The sequence below is a fragment of the Pongo abelii genome, chromosome 8, assembly GCF_028885655.2.
Source record: "Pongo abelii isolate AG06213 chromosome 8, NHGRI_mPonAbe1-v2.0_pri, whole genome shotgun sequence".
NCBI lineage: Eukaryota > Metazoa > Chordata > Mammalia > Primates > Hominidae > Pongo > Pongo abelii.
This window is the reverse complement of record NC_071993.2, coordinates 1,201,975-1,225,519: the sequence shown is the minus strand read 5'-3', so window position 1 is coordinate 1,225,519 and position 23,545 is coordinate 1,201,975. Positions and strand designations below refer to the sequence as shown.

Genomic DNA, 23,545 nt, shown 5'->3' with positions numbered 1-23,545 from the left:
CTCTGTAGGCTTCACCTCTAGGGGCAGGGCATAGACAAACAAAAAGACAGCAGTAATCTCTGCAGACTTAAATGTCCCTCTCTGACAGCTTTGAAGAGAGTAGTGGTTCTCCCAGCAAGCAGCTTGAGATCTGAGAACAGGCAGACTGCCTCCTCAAGTGGGTCCCTGACCCCCGAGTAGCCTAACTGGGAGGCACCCCCCAGTAGAGGCAGACTGACACCTCACCCGGCCAGGTACTCCTCTGAGACAAAACTTCCAGAGGAATGATCAGGCAGCAGCATTTGCGGGTCACCAAAATCCACTGTTCTGCAGCCACTGCTGCTGATACCCAGGCAAACAGGGTCTGGAGTAGACCTCCAGTAAACTCCAACAGACCTGCAGCTGAGGGTCCTGTCTGTTAGAAGGAAAACTAACAAACAGAAAGGACATCCACACCAAAAACCCATCTGTACATCACCATCATCAAAGACCAAAAGTAGATAAAACCACAAAGATGGGGAAAAAAACAGAGCAGAAAAACTGGAAACTCTAAAAATCAGAGCGCCTCTCCTCCTCCAAAGGAACATAGCTCCTCACCAGCAACGGAAGAAAGCTGGACGGAGAATGATTTTGACAAGTTGAGAGAAGAAGGCTTCAGACGATCAAACTACTCCGAGCTACAGGAGGAAATTTGAACCAATGGCAAAGAAGTTAAAAGCTTTGAAAAAAAATTAGACAAATGGATAACTAGAATAACCAATGCAGAGAAGTCCTTAAAGGACCTGATGGAGCTGAAAATCAAGGCACGAGAGCTACGTGACGAATGCAGAAGCCTCAGTAGCCGATGCGATCAACTGGAAGAAAGGGTATCAGTGACGGAAGATCAAATGAATGAAATGAAGCAAGAAGTTTAGAGAAAAAAGAATAAAAAGAAACAAACAAAGCCTCCAAGAAATATGGGACTATGTGAAAAGACCAAATCTACGTCTCATTGGTGTACCTGAAGGTGACGGGGAGAATGGAACCAAGTTAGAAAACACTCTGCAGGATATCATCCAGGAGAATGTCCCCAATCTAGCAAGGAAGGCCAAAATTCAAATTCAGGAAATACGGAGAATGCCACAAAGATACTCCTCGAGAAGAGCAACTCCAAGACACATAATTGTCGGATTCACCAAAGTTGAAATGAAGGAAAAAATGTTAAGGGCAGCCAGAGAGAAAGGTCAGGTTACCCACAAAGGGAAGCCCATCAGACTAACAGCTGATCGCTCGGCAGAAACTCTATAAGCCAGAAGAGAGTGGGGACCAATATTCAACATTCTTAAAGAAAAGAATTTTCAACCCAGAATTTCATATCCAGCCAAACTAAGCTTCATAAGTGAAGGAGAAATAAAATACTTTACAGACAAGCAAATGCTGAGAGATTTTGTCACCACCAGGCCTGCCCTACAAGAGCTCCTCAAGGAAGCACTAAACATGGAAAGGAACAACTGGTACCAGCCACTGCAAAAACATGCCAAATTGTAAAGACCATCAAGCCTAGGAAGAAACTGCATCAACTAACGAGCAAAATAACCAGCTAACATCATAATGACAGGATCAAATTCACACATAACAATATTAACTTTAAATGTAAATGGGCTAAATGCTCCAATAAAAAGACACAGACTCACCAATTGGATAAACACTCAAGACCCATCAGTGTGCTGTATTCAGGAAACCCACCTCATGTGCACGGACACACATAGGCTCAAAATAAAGGGATGGAGGAAGATCTACCAAGCAAATGGAAAACAAAGGTAGGGGTTGCAATCCTAGTCTCTGATAAAACAGCCTTTAAACCAACAAAGATCAAAAGAGACAAAGAAGGCCATTACATAATGGTAAAGGGATCAATTCAACAAGAAGAACTAACTATCCTAAATACATATGCACCCAATACAGGAGCACCCAGATTCACAAAGCAAGTCCTTAGTGATATACAAAGAGACTTAGACTCCCAAACAATAATAATGGGAGACTTTAACACCCCACTGTCAACATTAGACAGATCAACAAGACACAAAGTTAACAAGCATATCCAGGAATTAAACTCAGCTCTGCACCAAGCAAACCTAACAGATATCTACAGAACTCTCCACCCCAAATCAACAGAATGTACATTCTTTTCAGCACCACACCACACCTATTCCAAAATTGACCACATAGTTGGAAGTAAAGCACTCCTCAGCAAATGTAAAAGAACAGAAATTACAACAAACTGTCTCTCAGACCACAGTGCAATCAAACTAGAACTCAGGATTAAGAAACTCACTCAAAACCACTCAATTACATGGAAACTGAACAACCTGCTCCTGAATGACTACTGGGTAAATAATGAAATGAAGGCAGAAATAAAGATGTTCTTTGAAACCAATGAGAACAAAGACACAACGTAGCAGAATCTCTGGGACACATTCAAAGCAGTGTGTAGAGGGAAATTTATAGCACTAAATGCCCACAAGAGAAAGCAGGAAAGATCTAAAATTGACACCCTAACATCACAATTAAAAGAACTAGAAAAGCAAGAGCAAACACATTCAAAAGCTAGCAGAAGGCAAGAAATAACTAAGATCAGAGCAGAAGTGAAGGAAATAGAGACACAAAAAACCCTTCAAAAATTAATGAATCCAGGAGCTGATTTTTTGAAAAGATCAACAAAACTGATAGACCACTAGCAAGACTAATAAAGAAGAAAAGAGAGAAGAATCAAATAGATGCAATAAAAAATGATAAAGGGGATATCACCACCAATCCCACAGAAATACAAACTACCATCAGAGAATACTATAAACACCTCTACGCAAATAAACTAGAAAAATCTAGAAGAAATGGATAAATTCCTCGACACATACACTCTCCCAAGACTAAACCAGGAAGAAGTTGAATCTCTGAATAGACCAATAACAGGCTCTGAAATTGAGGCAATAATCAATAGCTTACCAATCAAAAAATGTCCAGGACCAGATGGATTCACAGCCGAATTCTACCAGAGGTACAAAGAGGAGCTGGTACCATTCCTTCTGAAACTATTCCAATCAATAGAAAAAGAGGGAATCCTCCCTAATTCATTTTATGAGGCCAGCATCATCCTGATACCAAAGCCTGGCAGAGACACAACAAAAAAAGAGAATTTTAGACCAATATCCTTGATGAACATTGATGCAAAAATCCTCAATAAAATACTGGCAAACCGAATTCAGCAGCACATCAAAAAGCTTATCCACCATGATCAAGTGGGCTTCATCCCTGGGATGCAAGGCTGGTCCAACATATGAAAATCAATAAATGTAATCCAGCATATAAACAGAACCGAAGACAAAAACCACATGATTATCTCAATAGATGCAGAAAAGGCCTTTGACAAAATTCAACAACCCTTCATGCTAAAAACTCTCAATAAATTAGGTATTGATGGGACATATCTCAAAATAATAAGAGCTATCTATGACAAACCCACAGCCAATATCATGCTGAATGGGCAAAAACTGGAAGCATTCCCTTTGAAAACTGGCACAAGACAGTGAGAGGGATGCCTTCTCTCACCACTCCTATTCAACATAGTGTTGGAAGTTCTGGCCAGGGCAATCAGGCAGGAGAAGGAAATAAAGGGTATTCAATCAGGAAAAGAGGAAGTCAAATTGTCCCTGTTTGCAGATGACATGATTGTATATTTAGAAAACCCCACCGTCTCAGCCCAAAATCTCCTCAAGCTGATAAGCAACTTCAGCAAAGTCTCAGGATACAAAATCAATGTACAAAAATCACATGCATTCTTATACACTAATAACAGATAAAGAGAGCCAAATCATGAGTGAATTCCATTCACAATTGCTTCAAAGAGAATGAAATACCTAGGAATCCAACTTACAAGGGATGTGAAGGACCTCTTCAATGAGAACTACAAACCACTGCTCAATGAAATAAAAGAGGATACAAACAAATGGAAGAACATTCCATGCTCATGGGTAGGAAGAATCAATATCGTGAAAACGGCCATACTGCCCAAGGTAATTTATAGATTCAATGCCATCCCCATCAAGCTACCAATGACTTTCTTCACAGAATTGGAAAAAACTACTTTAAAGTTCATATGGAACCAAAAAAAGAGCCTGCATCACCAAGTCAATCCTAAGCCAAAAGAACAAAGCTGGAGGCATCACACTACCTGACTTCAAACTATACTACAAGGCTACAGTAACCAAAACAGCATGGTACTGGTACCAAAACAGAGATATAGATCAATGGAACAGAACAGAGTACTCAGAAATAATGCTGCATATCTACAACTATCTGATCTTTGACAAACCTGACAAAAACAAGAAATGGAGAAAGGATTCCCTATTTAATAAATGGTGCTGGGAAAACTGGCTAGCCATATGTAGAAAGCTGAAACTGGATCCTCTCTTTACACCTTATACAAAAATTAATTCAAGACTTCAATGTTAGACCTAAAACTATAAAAACCCTAGAAGAAAACCTAGCCAATACCATTCAGGACATAGGCACAGGCAAGGACTTCATGTCTAAAACACCAAAGCAATGGCAACAAAAGCTAAAATTGACAAATGGGATCTAATTAAACTAAAGAGCTTCTGCACAGCAAAAGAAACTACCATCAGAGTGAACAGGCAACCTACAGAATGGGAGAAAATTTTTGCAATCTACTCATCTGACAAAGGGCTAATATCCAGAATCTACAATGAACTCAAACAAATTTACAAGAAAAAAACAAACAACCCCATCAAAAAGTGGGCAAAGGATATGAACAGACACTTCTCAAAAGAAGACATTTATGCAGCCAAAAGACACATGAAAAAATGCTCATCATCACTGGCCATCAGAGAAGTGCAAATCAAAACCACAATGAGATACCATCTCACACCAGTTAGAATGGCGATCAGTAAAAAGTCAGGAAATAACAGGTGCTGGAGAGCATGTGGAGAAATAGGAACACTTTTACACTGTTGGTGGAACTGTAAACTAGTTCAACCATTGTGGAAGTCAGTCTGGTGATTCCTCAGGGATCTGGAACTAGAAATACCATTTGACCCAGCCATCCCATTACTGGGTATATACCCAAAGGATTATAAATCATGCTGCTATAAAGACACATGCACACATATGTTTATTGCAGCATTATTCACAATAGCAAAGACTTGGAACCAACCTAAATGTCCAACAATGACAGACTGGATTAAGAAAATGTGGCACATACATACCATGGAATACTATGCAGCCATAAAAAAGGATGAGTTCATGTTCTTTGTAGGGACATGGATGAAACTGGAAACCATCATTCTCAGCAAACTAGCACAAGGACAAAAAACCAAACACCGCATGTTCTCACTCATAGGTGGGAATTGAACAGTGAGAACACATGGATACAGGAAGGGGAACATCACACACCGGGGACTGTTGTGGGGTGGGGGGAGGGGGGAGGGATAGCATTAGGAGATATACCTAATGCTAAATGACAAGTTACTGAGTGCAGCACACCAACATGGCACATGTATACATATGTAACAAACCTGCACGTTGTGCACATGTACCCTAAAACTTAAAGTATAATAATAATAAAATTAAAAAAAAAAAGAAATGAGGATCTAAAAACTATCCTTATTTACCTTGATATTGACCTCAAAAGACAAGGGTTTTATCTAGGGTTTTATATAGGTTAATAAGCACTGTAATGAAGAGTCTGATGATTTGGACTGTCAGAATTGGACCAGAATGTTTGGATGGATTTGGATCATCTATGTAGACACAGCAGTCAGGAGTTTGAGGTTCTACGCTTTCACTGTCTCAGGCACACTCTAAATCCACTACACATCATTTAAGGCCAGCTGCCTGCAACTGCTGGTTGGATTGGCATTTTGTTCAGCCTTAAGTGGCATCTTCAACTCCTTCCCACCTCTCACAATTAGCCAGGAAAGAGCCAGAGGAAATGCGCTCTGCAGGATCACTGACATTCCAGCCACCCTGGGGCTACTCAAACTCATCAGGGAGCCTGTGGAGAAGGCAGCCCAAGACCGAACACCTCCAAAAATAAACACTCAGGAGCATTTCATGCACCTGGCTCCTCAGGCAAAATTAGTCTAACCTGAAAACTTTGGGTTAACTCCTAGGAACTCGTTATTAATTAAAGCCAGGCCTCCCTGTTGTCATGGCATTAACAGGCTATCAAGTGTACTTCATGGAAAGTTAGTTGTGCAGTAGCAACTGGTAAAAATTTAGAAAGGCCTTAAAATATAATAGGCAACTTTCAAGATCTCGAAAAAGACCACAATAGTTGAAACGTTGGGAGAATATAAGAATACTATAATTAACAGAAATGGAAGGACAGCAACAACCACATTCCCTGAGAAAATATCCCCCAAATGGAAGAGTAGAGTCCCTAATATTGTGGTCATGTTGTGGAAACTGTGAGGTGTGATGGCTCTCCAAGCTTTCAATGTTGCCTTCCACAGAAAGTTGATGTTCATAAAGACCCCACCTGCAAACAGTTTAAACCAAGCGTTTTGAGTCATACAAACTATTTTATGTACAATTTATCATCACCACCATCATCAGCATCACCATCATGACCATCATCACCATCATCACCACCACCATCGCCATCATCACCACCACCACCATCACCATCACCACCATCATCACCATCACCACCACCACCATTACCATCACCATCATCATCACCATTGCCATCATTATCTTCACCATCATCATCACCATTACCATCATCACCATCATCACCATCACCATCATCACCACCACCATCACCACCATCACCATCATCATCACCATCATCACCACCACCATTACCATCATCATCACCATCACCATCATCACCATCATATCACCATCTTCACCACCACCATCATCACCATTACCATCATCATCACCATCACCATCATCACCACCACCATTACCATCATCATCACCATCATCACCATCACCATCATCACCATCATAACACCATCTTCACCACCACCATCATCACCATCATCTTCACCATCACCATCACCGTCACCCTCCGTTATCACCATCACCATCACCATTAAAGCTGCAAAGAGGAGATTTGTGCTTTGTCTGGGGAAGGGCTGGGCATTTATTTGCTGTGCCTGCCCAGGCTCAATACCTCTCCTTGGCTCTTTTTTCCATGAATGACTCAAAGACTGGTCCAAATTTTATCTCATCAAGTATCTAGTTGGTTACAAAGTGAAAAGCCATCTGAAGCCTCTCAAAGGGTTTTTTCTCCAAAGAATGCAGCGATCTTTCTTCCCAAGGCATAGCCTTAGGTACTATGATGTATAGCGAAAGAATGTCAGCTCTTAGAGACAGTTAGAAAATACACTGGAAATTACTTGGGATCTTTAGGAGAAAGTTCCTATATAAACCCAAGCATTAGTTACCATTCAGCACTGTATTAGTCCATTCTCGCATTGCTCTAGAGAAATACCTGAGACTGGGTAATTTATAAAGAAAAGAGGTTTAATTGGCTCGAGGTTCCGCAGGCTGTACAGGAAGCATGATACTGGCATCTGCTTGGCTTCTGGGGAGGCCTCAGGAAGCTCACAATCATGGCAGAAGGTGACATGGCCAGAGCAGGAGTGAGAGGGTGGGGGAGATGCCACACACTTTTAAATGACCAGATTTCATGAGAAAAATTCACTGCCACAAGGACAGCACCAAGGGGACAGTACTAAACTGGGCATGAGAAATCCACCCCATGATCCAATCATCTCCCACCAAATTCCACCTCTGACACTGTCACCGAATTACATGTCAACATGGATTTCGGTGGGGACACAGATCCCAGCCATATCAAGCACTGTCAGTGGGGGAAAGTGAGGGAGAAATTCCATTTCCACAGCTTCTAAAACTTCAATAGGAACTTTCTAAAGAAAGCATTTAATATTCACTTATGTTATCATATGTATGTAAATGATAGAATCACTATACTATTTTTTATATAATTCAAATGCAAAGCAGTGGGTCATTTCCATATTACAATATAATCCAGATTTAACATACAAGATTTTGGCTGGGTGCAGTGACTCAGGCCTGTAATCCCAGCAGTTTGGGAGGCTGAGGTGGGCAGATCACCTGAGGTCAGGAGTTCGAGACCAACCTAGCCAACATGGCAAAACCCCATCTCTACTGAAAATACAAAAATTAGCCGGGTGTGGTGATGAGCACTTGTAGTCCCAGCTACTCAGGAGGCTGAGGCAGGAGAATCTCTTGAACCTGGGCGGCGGAGGTTGCAGTGAGCCGAGATCGCGCCACTGCACTCCAGCCTGGGTAACAGAGCGAGACTCCATCTCAAACAAAACAAAACAAAACAAAAACATACAAAATTTTTTCAAAGAAAGAGAAACATAAATTTAAGCTTCCTCTTGCTCATGCTAGTTCTCGAAGTAATTGTGGGGAATGTGGTATGGGGGGCGGGGGGTGTCAAGGGGACCCTGGAAAGGAGAACACAGAACACCTGAGGGACCCACAGAGACCCACCAGAGGCTCCGTCACTTCTGGGCCTGGCAGAGCTCCTGCCCATGGGGACCCTCGGTAATTAGGGGATGCAGCAAGAGCGGAGGTGCCCAGGCGACCCCAGCACCTTCACAGGAGCCACCTCGCCGACTCCTCACAGCCTGGGTGGCAAGCACTGCTATTACCCCTGTCGTTAGAGGAAGTAACCGGGTCACAGTGACTTTGAGACACTTTCCCAAGGTTACACAACCAGCTTACCATGGAGCTGGGACTGACACCTGGGCCAGGGTAAGAGCTGAGTCCCACTCACCACCTATGTCTGCACAGCCCTCCAGCTAAAGCATAAATATTTACATTTTTAATGGCTGAAAAGTGAGAAAAACGGTATTTTACAACCTCTGAAAATGACACATCCAACTGCGTGTTCAAGTCTGCGTCCATAAAGGAAGCATTGAGGATGCAGTGGACCCTTGCTGGCCTGAGCACGGTCCAGCCCGTGGCTGCACTCATGCAGCAGAGGTGGGTGTTGGTAAAAAGAGAGTCTGGCCCAAGAAGCCTGGGGTTTTTATTCCCTGACCCTTGACTGGGAAGTTGGCCCAGCCCAGGCGGGATGGTGTGGCTCTGGAGCCCACCTCCACATGTCGCTTACTTCTGAAGCCCCTTCCTCGTGCCAAACGCCCAGCCATGGCGAGGGGCCCTTTGACCTCTGTTGCAGTCCTTCCTCTTCTCCCACGTCCCAAAACCAAGGCGGCTTCCCTCTTCTCACCCCTCCCCGCCCTTTTATCTCCTAGTGCACAGCAGCAAACACCTGGTCAGGAAGTTCCGCGGGCACCTGCGCACCAAGATCGAGTCCGGGGAAGGGACGGTCCCTGTGCGTGGCCCCAGCGCAGTGCAGACCTGGGACGGCGTCCTGCTGGGGGAGCAGCTGATCACCATGTCCTGCACGGACAAGATCGCCAGGTGAGGCCCACGGCTTCCTCTCGAGGATGTTGGCTGCGGCCGGTGGAGAGTGCCAAGCCCCAGGCTCCCTGCGTCCCACTTCTGGTGAGGTCAGAGATGCTGGGCACATGCGGTCAGGGCCCTGTGCCTGAGCCGTGGAACTCCACAGCCGTTCCGCGTGTTCAGTCCCACACCCTGAGGCCAAGGCACCCCGAGTCCCCGAGGGAACAAGGCCCTGCCACCCCAGGCTGCCACTGCAGAGGCAAACAGCCCTGAGCAAGGCCCGGCAACCCCAGGCTGTGGCTGCATGGGGCAAACACAGCCTGGCCTGAGGCTGCCGGCCAGTCAGGGTGGCCATAGGCTAACGAGAAGCCAGGGCCTCCCACCCCACTGGGCTTTCCACCAAAACCTGACTAAAGTTCAGGGACAGCCACAGGTCTTGAGGTCAGCTGGGTGGAACACCTCTCCTGCACCATCCCCTGAGATATTGTCTTCTTGAAAGGAGTTTTCAAAGCCTCCATGTGGAGGTCTCAGGATGAGGTGTCTCGGCTGAGCTCTGTGCAGAGGAGCAGGAAGGTGCAGAATGGGCACCCACCTCCCTCCCAGCACCTCCAGTCGCTGCCACGCCCCAAGCTCCCGAGCTGCTCTGCCCAAGACCTTCCCCAACCTTGGTCTGACACGTTGAGACCTCCCCATACCTCGGCCTGATGCCCCAAGACCTCTCCCAACCTCAGTCTGATGCCCCGAGACCTCCTTGGCCTCAGTCTGATAACCTAAGACCTCCCCCAACCTCAGTCTGATGCCCCAAGACCTCCCCCAGGTTAGTCTGATGCCCTGAGACCTCCCCCAACCTCGGTCTAACATCCCAAGACCTCCCTGTCCCCCTGTCCTCGGTCTGACCCCCCAAGACCTCCTCCACATTGGTCTGACACCCTGAGACCTCCCCCGACCTCGGACTCACGCCCTGAGACCTCTCTGGCCATGGTCTGATGCCCCGAGACCTCCCCCACGTTGGCCTGAGGCCCCGAGACCTCCCCCACATTGCTCTGATGCCCCGAGGCCTCCCCCACATTGGTCTGACACACTGAGGCCTCCCCAACATGGATCTGAGGACCTGAGACCTCCCCAACGTTGATCTGAGGCCCCAAGACCTCCCCCACGTTGGTCTGATGCCCCGAAAGCACCATCCCCAATGCAGGACATTTCTGTAACTTTGGTTTGGAAAATAGGGGTCACAGGTGTGGGGACAGCATGAGTTTCCCTAAAAGAGCCATGAACTCCCCGCAAGCCTGATTAAAAAAACTAACAACAACGTGGTCACAGGAAGTCTGGGTTGAGTGACCCAGAACACCCTTGGACACTCTGGTCATCCTGTTCCTCTGTCATCTGCAGCTGGAGTGAAGCCAGGCAGGAGATGCAAAGGTTGGTCCCCAGGATGTGCAGCAAGGAGGCTGAGTGGGGAGGGCCAGGAAGCCCAAGGCCTGAGGAGGACCTGGCACATCACCTCTGATGCTTGCATGGAGGCTTTTATGCCCACGGGGTCCTGGGCTGCCGACAACCACAGCAGGATCTGGGGAGAGAAGGGAGAGGGTGGGCCCAGCCAGCCCCCGTAAAATCCACTTCAAAACACAGCCACCCCAGGGTTCTGGCACAGACAGACGCCCATGGGGCAGGCAGTGCCTGCACGGGACAGGCACCTGCCATGTGCCCAACAGATAACAGGACAACTGTTTACCCATCCTAAACCCGAGCGCTGGGCCCTGGTCCGTCCACAAAACCCAAGGGGCTGGAGGTCAGGGGGGATGTCAGGGGACACAGAGCCCAGGAGAAAAGGGGAGACCCCCGCCACACCTGCCCCCGCCCTGCAGGCCCCTACAGCTCTGCTTCCCGGGATCTACACAGACCAGCTTCTGGACTCCAGGCAGATGAAACCCCAGCCCTGACAACAGTGGTTCCACCTTCTCATGGAAATCGTGGGAGAGCTGGGGAAAATGGTGCCCTTTCCTTCCCAGCTCTGGGCGCTCCTGGCTGGGGAGCCGCAGGATCAGCCTAATGACAGCAGACCAAAGCCATGGTTTCTGCATCAAAGGGAACAGCCCATTGTCGACAAATAGCTCATTTTTCAGAAGAAAATGTATTCCTCCTTTGTAATGTTTTCATCTATTCATGATGGGGAAAAAGCAGTAATTTTCACCTCAACTGAAATTCTCTTGGTGCCCTAAGATAGCATTGGGTTTCTAAATTTACTCTCTGGTGCCCCAGAAAAATGAAGTAAATTAGCACCTACAGAATTGAAACTTGGCCGTCCCTAGGATCTTCAACATCCATAGATGGTGGACTAAACGCAGGTGCAAACCCACGCGATGCTGGACACAGGTGCAAACCCACGCAATGCTGGACACAGGTGCAAACCCACACGACGCCGGCAGGTCCAGGCACAGGTGCAAACCCACGCGATGCTGGGTACAGGTGCAAACCCACGCGACGCCAGCAGGTCCGGGCACAGGGGCAAACACACGTGACGCAGGCAGGTCCAGGCACAGGTGCAAACCCACGTGACGCCAGCAGGTCTGGGCACAGGTGCAAACCTACACGACGCTGGACACAGGTGCAAACCTACATGATGCTGGACACAGGCGCAAACCTACACGACGCTGGACACAGGTGCAAACCTACGCAACACCGGCAGGTCCGGGTACAGGTGCAAACCTACACGACGCTGGACACAGGTGCGAACCCACGCGATGCCAGCAGGTCTGGGCACAGTTGCAAACCTACACGATGCTGGACACAGGTGCAAACCCACGAGATGCCGGCAGGTCTGGGCACAGGCGCAAACCCACACAACGCTGGCAGGTCGGGGCACAGGTGCAAACCCACGGGACGCCAGACACAGGTGCAAACCCATGCGACGCTGACAGGTCCGGGCACAGGTGCAAACCCATGAGACGCTGGACACACGTGCAAATCCACGCAATGCTGGCAGGTCCGGGCACAGGTGCAAACCCACGAGACACTGGACACAGGTGCAAACCCACACAACACTGGCAGGTCCAAGCACTCAGTGGCCACTCACGGTGCAGGGTTTTCTCTCTCTAACAAAATCTCCTTGAAAAACAAAGGTCTACACTGCTTCCCAGCCAGGGGCTTTCAGTGTCCGGGATTTGGGGGCGATTCTAGACTCCTTTTGAAAAGAGAATACAAGTTTGTGGAAATTGTCACACCCGTGGCTCTGGGCGGCTAGAGTGAGAACTCCTGAATTTGTCCAGGAATTAATCCTAAGCGCCCGCCGGGTTAGAACAGAGTTGTGTCCTCTCTCTCCATTCACAAGTGCTTCACCCCCGAGTCTCGTGACAAGACAGGGGTGCAGTGCACAGGGGGGTGCCCAGGTGTGGGGGTGCAGGCAAGGCTTGAAATGCCCCCAGCCACTGGCCCAGGCCCCTCGAAGCCCAGCCCACCTTCTGGTTCTGTCACTGGTTCTCTCCTCTCTTAGACTTGGCTTCCCCTTGTCCCCGTCATCTCTTCTCCCTCCTTCTCTCGCTCTCGGCCTCTCTCTGTCTCTGCATCTGTCTCTATGTCTCTCCCTCTGTCTCTGTCTCTAGCTTTGTCTCTTCATCTCTGTCCTTGTCTCTCTGTCTCTTTCTCTGTGTGTGCCCATCTCTGTCTGTCTTTGTCTTTTTATCTCTGTCCTTGTCTGTTTCTGTCTCTGTCTTTCTCTCTCAGTCTTTGTCTCTCCCTCTCCATCTCATCCTCCTCCCTGGCTGTGCGTATCTCATCTCTTCATCTCTGCTGCACTCACCCTCCCTCACTGATGAGCTCCCTGAGCTGCTCCTTCTGCCTCCCTCCCTCTTCCCCAAAGTCTTTCCCTCCTCGGGTCCTGCTGCCACGCTGTTCCCTGCATGGAGCCTGCAGGGGTTCAGCTCCAGGTACTGTCTGCTTCTGTGTCTGAGTTCTGATCTCCAAGGGCTCACCGGTGCCACTTGGCTGCAGGGTGTCTGCCACGGTGAGGTGGACTCAGGGCCGCTCAGCTGCAGGGTGCCTGCCATGGTGGAGTGCACTCAGTGGCCCTCAGTGGTCCTCAGGGGCCCTCTGTCAACAGCCCTTGTTGGTTTAGCAGGAGGGGGAGGAGGGGCAACCGTGGTCCCGACAATGACAGAAGTGGTGCCACCACTTGCAGCCTCTGCTCTGGGCCAGGCACAAGCAGTGACATGGGGACACAGCCTTTGGCAAGAAGGTACTTGTGTATCTGCCAAAATCAGACCTGAGCATAGACCAGGACGTCCGTGCTAAGGCAGGAGCTGTTTCAGAATTGCGCCGCACTTGCCGTTTCTGAGTGGAAGCATATGTTATGCTAATGATTCCAGACCATAAGCATCTGGGCCGTGCATTATTTGTACAGAGACACCATCTGATAACGTATGTGTTCATCTGTTTTCTGTCCTGTACAAAAACAAAAATTAAACCTAGGGCTTAAATAACATTCAACATAAAGGACCCTTCATGCACAAATACGGATGAAATATTCTAAGTCAGGGAGTTAATGACAGTCAGGGCTCTGTGGAGAGTGGAGTCTGAGGACACGGAGGTGGAAGTCACCGTCTGTGAAGCGGCAGGAAGACACACGTGGCCGTGGAAACGACCTCACGTGAGGCACCGTGCCCGGCGCAGGACGCACAGAAGCCAGCCTCGTCCTGAGGGCCATGATGAGATGTGCAGGCAGTTTTGAAAGTTGGTTGTCAAATGTCATTATTAAAAACTAAATTACATAAACTTAGAACTAAATATAGTAAAACAAAGGTAACAGGTACTCAAAACTCACCACTCCAAATTATTTTACTGTTATTTGTGCTCTTGAAATTATTTACACCTCTTGTATCTGTGTGGTGGAAATACCACAAAATCCTGCTGTTTTCCAAACCTCTTCATCGCTGCCCAAACCTGCTCAGTGACTTCACACTGGGGCCTTGAAATTGGCCATAGTGATGGTGCTTATGCCATGGAAATTGGAAAGCTACACACACATGCTGGTTTCTTTCTTTCTAGAGTGATTGTTAGCAGCATACCACAGTCTTGTCCAGAAATAATATATTTGAGGCTGCTGGAGTCCACTGTCTGAACCCGGGAAGCCCTCACCCTCCTTAGAATCCATCCTTCCCACCAAACTCTAAGCTTCTGGCAGGTGGGGACCTTGTCTCTTTCCACATCATGCATTCAGTGTCTGGCACGGTGGGTGCGGGAACACAGCAGACATACATAGATCGATAGATGACAGATAGATGATACAGCACATAGCAGGCATACATAGATCGAGAGATGACAGATAGACGATATATGTAGATTAGATGATAGTTAATAGATGATAGATGATAACAGATGATAGATGATAACAGATGATAGATGATAGGTAGATGATGATGATAGATGACAGATGAAAATTAGATGATAGATGATAGATTAGATAGATAGATTATAGATTAGATGACTGATCAATAGATGATAGAAGATGATAGGAGGGAGGGAGGGAGCGATGGGAGGCTGAGCCACAGCAGGAGGGGACAAGGGCTTTGAACCCCTCACAGCGCCTTTGGCAACACCTTGGTGCGCTGGCAGGGAGAGTGCCCGGAGCCTCCCTGGCACAGGCTGGCAAGTGCAGCCTCCGCATTGCCCTGGTGCTAGCTGCAGCAGCCTTCAAGCGCCAGCTGACTTGGCTATGATGGCTCCACTGAGACTCGTCCCAAGGAGACGTCTACACCGTGGGGAGGCCCCAGCGCAGGAAGGGACTGCTTCCAACCGTCCCCGCCTTTCTGTCTGCCTGAGGTCCGCCTGCCAGGCTTCTTTACACCCCCATGAAGTACAAAGTGCTCCACACGGTCAGCATCCAGGAACTGCTCACAGCGCTCATGAATGAAGGAAACCTGCTCTTTTGTCAGAATGGCCACGATGTGAAATAGGAATCACTGCGACGTGATTGACAACGCCCTGAGAACTGGAAGTTGAAAGAACTACAGGCTTCTGATGTGCCACGCAGACAACTTTACGGAGGTGAAGCATGCGTCTTCTGCTCAGCCACTAACTTTGGCCAGGGCTCCAAAGGTATGTGTGCTGGTCATACATTTTAGGGATGTGCTAAAACCAGTGAAACCTACAGATTTTCTCTCCTAGACAACACGAGTCTCATCCCACACAAGGCCGGGAACCCGTGGTCATATTTGCTTCTTCGTTTAGAAATTTCTCTGGGAATAGATGCAATTCTGTTTGAGCAGCCGTGAGATAAATGTCTGGCTGGCTTTTGATCTCTGACTTCGTGCCACTTTCATGTATTAAAATTAGAATAAATGGATAGAATTGTATGTATCATTAAGGTACAGAAAGTGCGTCCGTCAGACAAATAGGTCATTCTCTTTGCAATTTCCCTTTGATATCAAAGAAAAATGATCTTTTGTATCAAAAGATCTAAACAAACAACACAGCTACATTACTTCCCACCTACAGATCAAAAGTAATGCACAGGCATCGCCTTTAGGATCAATAATACCCATAGTAATATTCTTGGGTGACAGCAGACCTTCTTCTGGGTATGGAGTTCTATGAATAATAATAGATTTCACTTCACAATGTCAGTGGTAAGATCAGTTTACAGCAAAATATGAAAGTGTGTGATAGAAATCTTGAAATTTTTACAGTGGCTTAGAATGAGCCATAAAACATTGTGGAGAAAACTTTTGTCACATTTCCTTACACATCATCTAATATCCCCTCCGTCCTCTGTGCGGGCTTCTGGCCTCCTCCTGGGGCCACAGTCGTTCAGTGCACCGGGGCACAGGAGAGTACTCGAGTTGGGAAAGGGTGTGGATGACAGTGTGGTGTGGGCGTGTGGGTGTGGGCGAGGCTGTAGGTGTGGGCATGGGTGACGGTGTAGGCATGGGCATGGGTGTGGGCGATGGTGCGGGTGTGGGCGAGGCTGTAGGTGTGGGTGATGCTGTGGGTGTGGGTGATGCTGTGGGTGTGGGTGATGCTGTGGGTGTGGGTGATGGCATGGATGTGGGTGAGGCTGTAGGTGTGGGCATGGTGATGGTGTAGGCGTGGGCATGGGTGTGGGTGTTGCTGTGGGTGAGGCTGTAGGTGTGGGCATGGGTGACGGTGTAGGCGTGGGCATGGGTGACGGTGTAGGTGTGGGCATGGGTGTCAGTGATGGTGTGGGTGATGGTGTGGGTGTGGGCGAGGCTGTAGGTGTGGGTGTGGGTGATGATGTAGGCGTGGGCATGGGTGTCAGTGATAGTGTGGGTGATGGTGTGGGTCAGGCTGTAGGTGTGGGCATGGGTGACAGTGTAGGCGTGGGCATGGGTGTGGGTGATGTTGTGGGTGACAGTGATGGTGTGGCCGTCCCCACACCTAAGGGCTGAGGCAGGTCACCATGTGCTGATGGGGTTGTGATTCCCTCTCAGGCGCCCTCAGCGTTGCTCTGGGGATCACTGAATGAGTCGTTTGTCTCCATCCTGCGTGTCTCCCGCAATGCACACCTAATGTTCTCCGCCATTCAGAAGGATCTGGGGGTATTGGCAGCCACATGCCCCTCACTGCATCTGAAATCCACCGTGGTCTCTGGGGACCCATGATGAACCACAAAAGGACACCCTGAGCCTGTTTGCTGGGCAGAACCCCCACCCCATCTGCCTCAGTGCCCTGACAGCACCGACCACTCATCAGGCTCCGGGCACCCCAGCAGAGAAAGCTGTAGGCCAGGCCCCTGCTCAGAAGCCCCTGTTCCTGGGCCAAGGGCCTGTGACCATCTTGTCTCCCCTGACAAATCAGGCCCTCCCGGAGGGCAGGAACCAGGCCCTCCCTGTGGCACTTAGAACTGTGTCCTCACACCTCAGGAGCTCGGCAAACACCACTGACTTGATGATTACGTGACCACTTAGAGCCCATGGGTGCTGCCTGGTCGCTAAGACCAGCCCAGATGAAATGGACTAATGTGCAGCCAGGCCCACTGGGGGTCCAGGCCATGAGAGGACGCTCTAGCGTCCCATGTCCCTGAGGCACCTCAGTCTGCCCAGGGCCTCGTGCTGATGCGAAGGGGCTTGGGAAGCAGGGAGGTGAGAGGATGGGAGGCAGGGACAGAGTCCAGCATGGGGCCCGGCTGCCTGCTCCTGAGTGCTGGGGCCAGGGACAGACACGCCCAGGTGTCCTTGGCCTCCTCTGTGACCTCAGGGGCAGTGGGTGCTTGGAGGACAGGGACCCTGGGGGGTGGCACCAGCCACATGCACCCAGGGGAAGCACTACCCAGCAGACGCCTTTTCAGACTCTGGCCTCCAGAACTGGGGGAACATCCCTGTTTTGAGTCACCCCACTGTGGTTGTCCCACAGCAGCCCTAGGAGGCTGGCACTGGCAGGCAAGAGAAATCACCCATTTATTTGGTCTTCAGGAAATCAGAGAACAGATAAAGTCACAGTAAACTTGATTCCTAAAATCCTACCACCACCATAGCCCTGGGAAGATGGGATGGAACTGCAGAAAGTGGGTGGTCACAAGTCAATGAGAATTGACCTGCAAAGCCAAAAGGTAAGGCTAAGGAGCACCCTGGAGACCAAACCCTGCCCCTGCGTGGGATGAGGGTTGGATGCCGCAGGCATAACAGTCCCATCCTGAAGGCCTGTGGATGCGGCCTGTTTTTCCAGCTCTATGGAGCCAGGCTACACTCTCACTAACAGCCAAACCCCAGGCTCCTAAAAGAATGGGAAAAACCACAGAGGTGCTTTTAGCTTTTGTCTCTAAGAATCAAACATTGAGTGGCATATAAAAAATCTAAATCTCCTGGAACTAATGTTCCTTCGGATATGGTTTCTAATTTTAAGTACCTGAGCTTGATTATTGATCACAATGTGTCTTTAAATGAACAGATTAAAACTTTCTCCATGAAAATGAACCATAAGAAATTACAGCTGCTCTCTGGGGAATACGGCACTGGCTGATTTCTAAACCCAAATTTTAGCCTGTGCAGAGTGCCATCTCCCCCTGCCTAGAGATCAGCTGCTCAATGTTCCCTCAACAACAGCTTCTCATGCCTCCTCTTGGCCACGCAGCCCACCTGGGAACAATTCTGATGCCTTCCTCCATGATTTGTTGACTCCACTGAGGTCAAACGAGTGATGTTCATTGTTCTAATCTCAGAGTGTAGGTCCTTCCTAACAGAACTGCTTTTAAACACCGAACTCAAAGTTCCCCCAGTCTGGTTTAAAAATATTTTTACTTCTTTTAAAATATAGATTGTACAGATTGAGATGAAGTCTCGCTCTTGTCACCCAGGCTGGAGTGCAATGGCGTGTTCCCAGCTCACTGCAGCCTCCGCCTCCCAGGTTCAAGCAATTCTCTGCCTTAGCCTCCCGAGTAGCTGGGATTACAGGCATACAGCACCACTCCCGGCTAATTTTTGTATTTTCAGTAGAGACAGGGTTTCGCCATGTTGGCCAGGCTGGTCTCAAACTCCTGATCTCAAGTGATCCACCCGCCTCAGCCTTCCAAAGTGCTGGGATTACAGGGGTAAGCCACCACGCCCAGCCTTAAGTGACATAACACCTCTAGTGAGGAAAGAAGCAGTGATCAATTCACTAACACTTATCAAGTATAAAAAGTAATAATGAAAAAATCAGCAGCCCCACCGCCTCCGCGGCTCTGCCCTCCTGCACCAGCACCACCGACCTCAGCCACAGCTCCTGAGACCAGAGCCCAGCTCCTGGGGGGACCCCGCCCAGATGCTGTGGAGACGGCAGAGGGTGACAAGCCCAGCATCTGCAAAGTAAGAACTGGAACTCCAGTCAGGGGGACAAGAGAAAACATGAGGCCGGGCTGAGTGGGGACCTGGGACGCTCAGCAATGACCCAGACAGTGTGGACGCCACCAACTCAATACAGAGACGCAGAGACGGAGGCGCAGGGCTGAGGTACCTGAGTCACAAGGCGTCATCTCACGGCCGCCATCTTCACAGAAAGAACCAAAGGTCCCCGGGCTGAGTGAAAAGTGTCCTCTGTCCCCAGAACCAAGAGGCCCATGAGGGGCCACCGCAGTTCTCTCAGACCGCACAGGCACGAGGAGATCCCGCAGTTCTCTCAGACCGCACAGGCACGAGGAGACGCCGCAGTTCTCTCAGACCGCACAGACAACAGGAGGAGACGCCGCAGTTCTCTCAGACCGCACAGGCACGAGGAGACGCCGCAGTTCTCTCAGACCGCACAGGCAACAGGAGGAGACGCCGCAGTTCTCTCAGACTGCACAGGCACGAGGAGGAGACCCCGCAGTTCTCTCAGACCGCACAGGCACGAGGAGATCCCGCAGTTCTCTCAGACCGCACAGGCACGAGGAGATCCCGCAGTTCTCTCAGACCGCACAGGCAACAGGAGGAGACCCCGCAGTTCTCTCAGACCGCACAGGCACGAGGAGACCCCGCAGTTCTCTCAGACCGCACAGGCACGAGGAGGAGACGCCGCATGTCCCAGAAACCATCCTCCCAGTGAGAGAGCGTGGCCCCCGCACAGGTAGCCCGCATAAAGAGCAATCGTTAGGACCCGGGAATGGAGAGACGCACCTGGGGATCATCCTCTTCGCTCTCGTGCGAAGGAATTTTACGTTTTACCAGCATGTTGCAGGGTAGACTTGGCCAGAAAAGTATCAAGAGAAAGGGAGTTTTTGAGATGGGTTTTTCAGAAGAGAAATGAGACGTGTGGCCTGGAAGTAATTTACTGAAAATAATCGGAAGCGGCTGAATATCCCACCCACCCCACCTGACCCCAGCTGCCCAGTACCCCAACCTGACCCCAGCGGGCTGCCCAGTAACCCAACCTGACCCCAGCGGGCTGCCCGTGACCCCCACCTGACCCCAGCGGGCTGACCCGTGACCCCACCTGACCCCAGCGGGCTGCCCCGTGACCCCACCTGACCCCAGCGGGCTGACCCGTGACCTCCACCCGGCCCCAGCGGGCTGCCCCATGCCCCCAGATGCCTCACACCCCAAACATCAGCAGTCAGGATGGCGTCCACCCAGTCTCGGTCCATCCCGGCCACCACGGCGGAACACGCTGGCCCACCATAGGAATCCACTCCTCTTGGCGCTGGAGGCTGAAGGCCAAGGTCTCTGCTCCAGCGGTTTCCGTGTCTGGTGAGGCTCTGCTTCCCAGGTGGTAAGAGCGCCCTGTGCCGCGTCCTCCTATGGTGGAAGGGGCTGGGGAGCACTCTGGGAGATGAGGATTCCATGTGAATTTTTGGGAACACAAGCATTTGGACCGCAGAGCCTGGGGGTGTGCACTGCGCTCCCTTCCCCTTGGCCTGACCTGTGTAAGCTCCTGGGGAAGCTGTGGGCAACCCAGAGACCCCTCGGGCTGTGCCACGGGCTCCAGTGAGTTGTCTCCTGCTGTGAAGCAAACCACCCCAAAACCCTAGGACCACCTAAAACCTGTTGTTTTAGGCAGCCCTAAAACAAGAAGGCCCTCGTGTACTCCCAAGCCCTCCCTTTGAGCTCAGGGGTTGGCTCACTTCATCCCCACGTGGCGCCAGCCGAGGCAGCCCCCGGGCAGCAGGGACCCCTTTCCTGGCAGATCAGCTGGGGTGGGTGGAAGCCCTGGATCCACTTCATGGACTCAGGAGTCTCTGCAGAATGGTGGCCGGGACCTGAGGGAGCACCCAGGAGATCACAGGACCCAGTCCCAGGCGGCATCATCCCAGTACCTCAGGCTGAGGCGTCCCAAGCTGCAGAGGCTCAAGGCAGGTGCAGGCCCACCTGTGGGTGTCACAGTCACGTTGAGGAAATGCCTGTGGGGTGGGGTCACTGAGAGCCTAGCTGGTTTGTTTCCACCTTTGAACACAACACAGCTGCTGGCGAAGGGACGAACCATCCATCAGCTTCCTCCTACACATCAGTCACCTCAATCTGCACACCAGACCCGTGCTCAGCAATGCCAGGAGATTTAAACCACAGGCACCTGAGGGCCAGGCAGGGGCAGCCCGGCAGGAGGCAGTCACGATGGTGCTGGACACAGGAGGGGACCTTGGAGGGGACAGCGTGAAAGCCCTGTGTTTTTAGAGCAGTCACAAGCGTCCTACGTGATGTGATGGGCGAGGCCGGCAGGAGCCGGTGAGGGGCGGAGCGTCCACGTGGCAGAAAGTGCAGGTGGGGCAGCTGTGGCCTCCTGGCCCTGAGGGCGTCCCAGCAAGCCAGGCCCACCTCAGAGGCACAGGAGCTGTGGGACCCACGGTCAGGCAGGCCAGGGCGTCAATAATGCACCATCATTTATGTAACCAGTTCCCTGTTAAGACGCACTTACGTGATTTCCCGTTTCTGTTTTGCTGTGCTTTGCCTGCTTTGCAATTACAAACAGCCCCTTCAAGACTGGCCCCATCCATACATCAGGCGTTCCATTGAGAATGCAGATGCTGGGTGAATTCCTAGCAAGCGTGTTATTGAGTCAAAAGGCTGCTGGCTTCTCTTTCACCTAGAAAGGCCCCCAGAATAGGTCTGAGTGGCCTGGATATGGGGTGGGGCCTGTATGCAGAGACATCTCAGACTTATTACCTGTCTTGTCAAAAGGTGGGAGGAAGAAGGTGTGAGACAGGGTTTGGGGGTAGGGTGTGGAGGGAGAGAAATGTCACCCCCAGACCGGCCAGAGATTCAACTGTTTCCTGTGCTCTTCCAATGCTGTGAAAGGTAGGTACAGTTACTGTGACCCCAGAACCAACACGGAGACGGTGGTTCTCGAACTGAGCAGCCTCAGAACCACCTGGAGGCTCCTTAGAACTTGCACCGCTGGGCCCCACCCCAGAGTTCAAGAGCCGGCAGCTCCGGGGTGCAGCCAGGAATCTGCATTTCTATCAAGTTCTCAGGTGATGCTCCATGGCTGGCCCAGGCATCCCACTTTGAGGACCACTGAGAAACCAGTCGCTCAGAGCAGCAAGAGAAAGGTCAGGGAGGCCCTACTGACCAGCACCACGACCTAACTGGTACCTGACTGTTGGCTCCAAATGTGCCGCTTTGCTGCAGAAGTCCTCAACCCTGGCTCACATGAGAATCACATGGGCGGCACCGAGAAAGCTGATGGCCACACTGACTCCCCAGTCACACCAAAATCCTTGGGGGAGCCAGGCCTCTGGAGATCCTCAAAGCTCCCAGACAATCCCAGCAGCAGGCCTGAGAGCCAGCCCTGCAGAGCTGTGGACGCCGGGCCGGGTGGCAGCTGAGGACTTTGCCGCAGGCTTCATGTAACTTTAGAGTTACATCTCCTCACAGGGCCGCGTCATGGCGGAAAACCAAAGCGTGCAAAACAGGCAAGGGTGGTCCTGTTCCCTGCCTGATGCCGGCGCACCTGCAGGGACAGCCTGAGGTGTCATCAACCCACCGGAGACCTGTCTTTCCTTCCATTGTGGCCTGGAGGCCGCGGCCTGGACTCAGTGAGCAGGTTGCATCTCCTGGCTAAAGAGCGGCAGCCTTTTTCCAAGACCTTCCTCACTTATCTGTGGTATTTCAATGATTGACAAACAGACAAAAATATATTTATTTAGGGATTATCTATATTGAAAACTAGACATGGGTTTTTTTTCTGTCAACGTTGCAGTAATATCAGCTGTTTGAACAAAAGGAGAGGCATTTTTCCATTCAATCCTGAATGCTGAAAATTCTCCAGCTCATATTCAGAAAGACATTTGGTTTTATTGATCGTGTTAGCAGAATAAGTTTAATCTCTGGTAGCCAGGCAAGGAGAAGGTTGATTTCCTCTTTATTGTAAAGGTTATTAGGTGGGAACCAGATAGAGAAGTTATTTGTCTTCTGACAGTCTTGCAGCATCACAGCCACTCACATACATTCCAGAAGTTTTGTTCAAAGCCCGTGCTCTGATGGCCTCTAACACTGAGGCATCTCTTCCAGGAATCTCAATTTTACTTTTTAACTCATGGCTTATTTCACAAAGGTGCTTTGTTACACATGGCAGAAATGTACCTTGCCCTGCTTTATAAGACATTTTAAGACTGCACTAACAGTCTGAGAATTAACAGACCCACTGGGACCACAGAACCCGGAGCCCTGGGCTCTGCACGGGGTCCTTTCCTGGGCCT

At 50.0% G+C, this 23,545-nt stretch overlaps 1 protein-coding gene across 1 annotated transcript in view; it reads left to right on the top strand.

The window, feature by feature from the left end:
- The window catches only part of ADARB2 (adenosine deaminase RNA specific B2 (inactive)), a 535,334-nt gene that overhangs the window by 491,896 nt on the left and 19,893 nt on the right, over nucleotides 1-23,545 (top strand). The window contains exon 7 of the mRNA XM_024253699.2: nucleotides 9,300-9,468. Coding sequence (XP_024109467.2) covers nucleotides 9,300-9,468 — 169 coding nt within the window. The remainder of the gene's footprint in view (nucleotides 1-9,299; nucleotides 9,469-23,545) is intronic.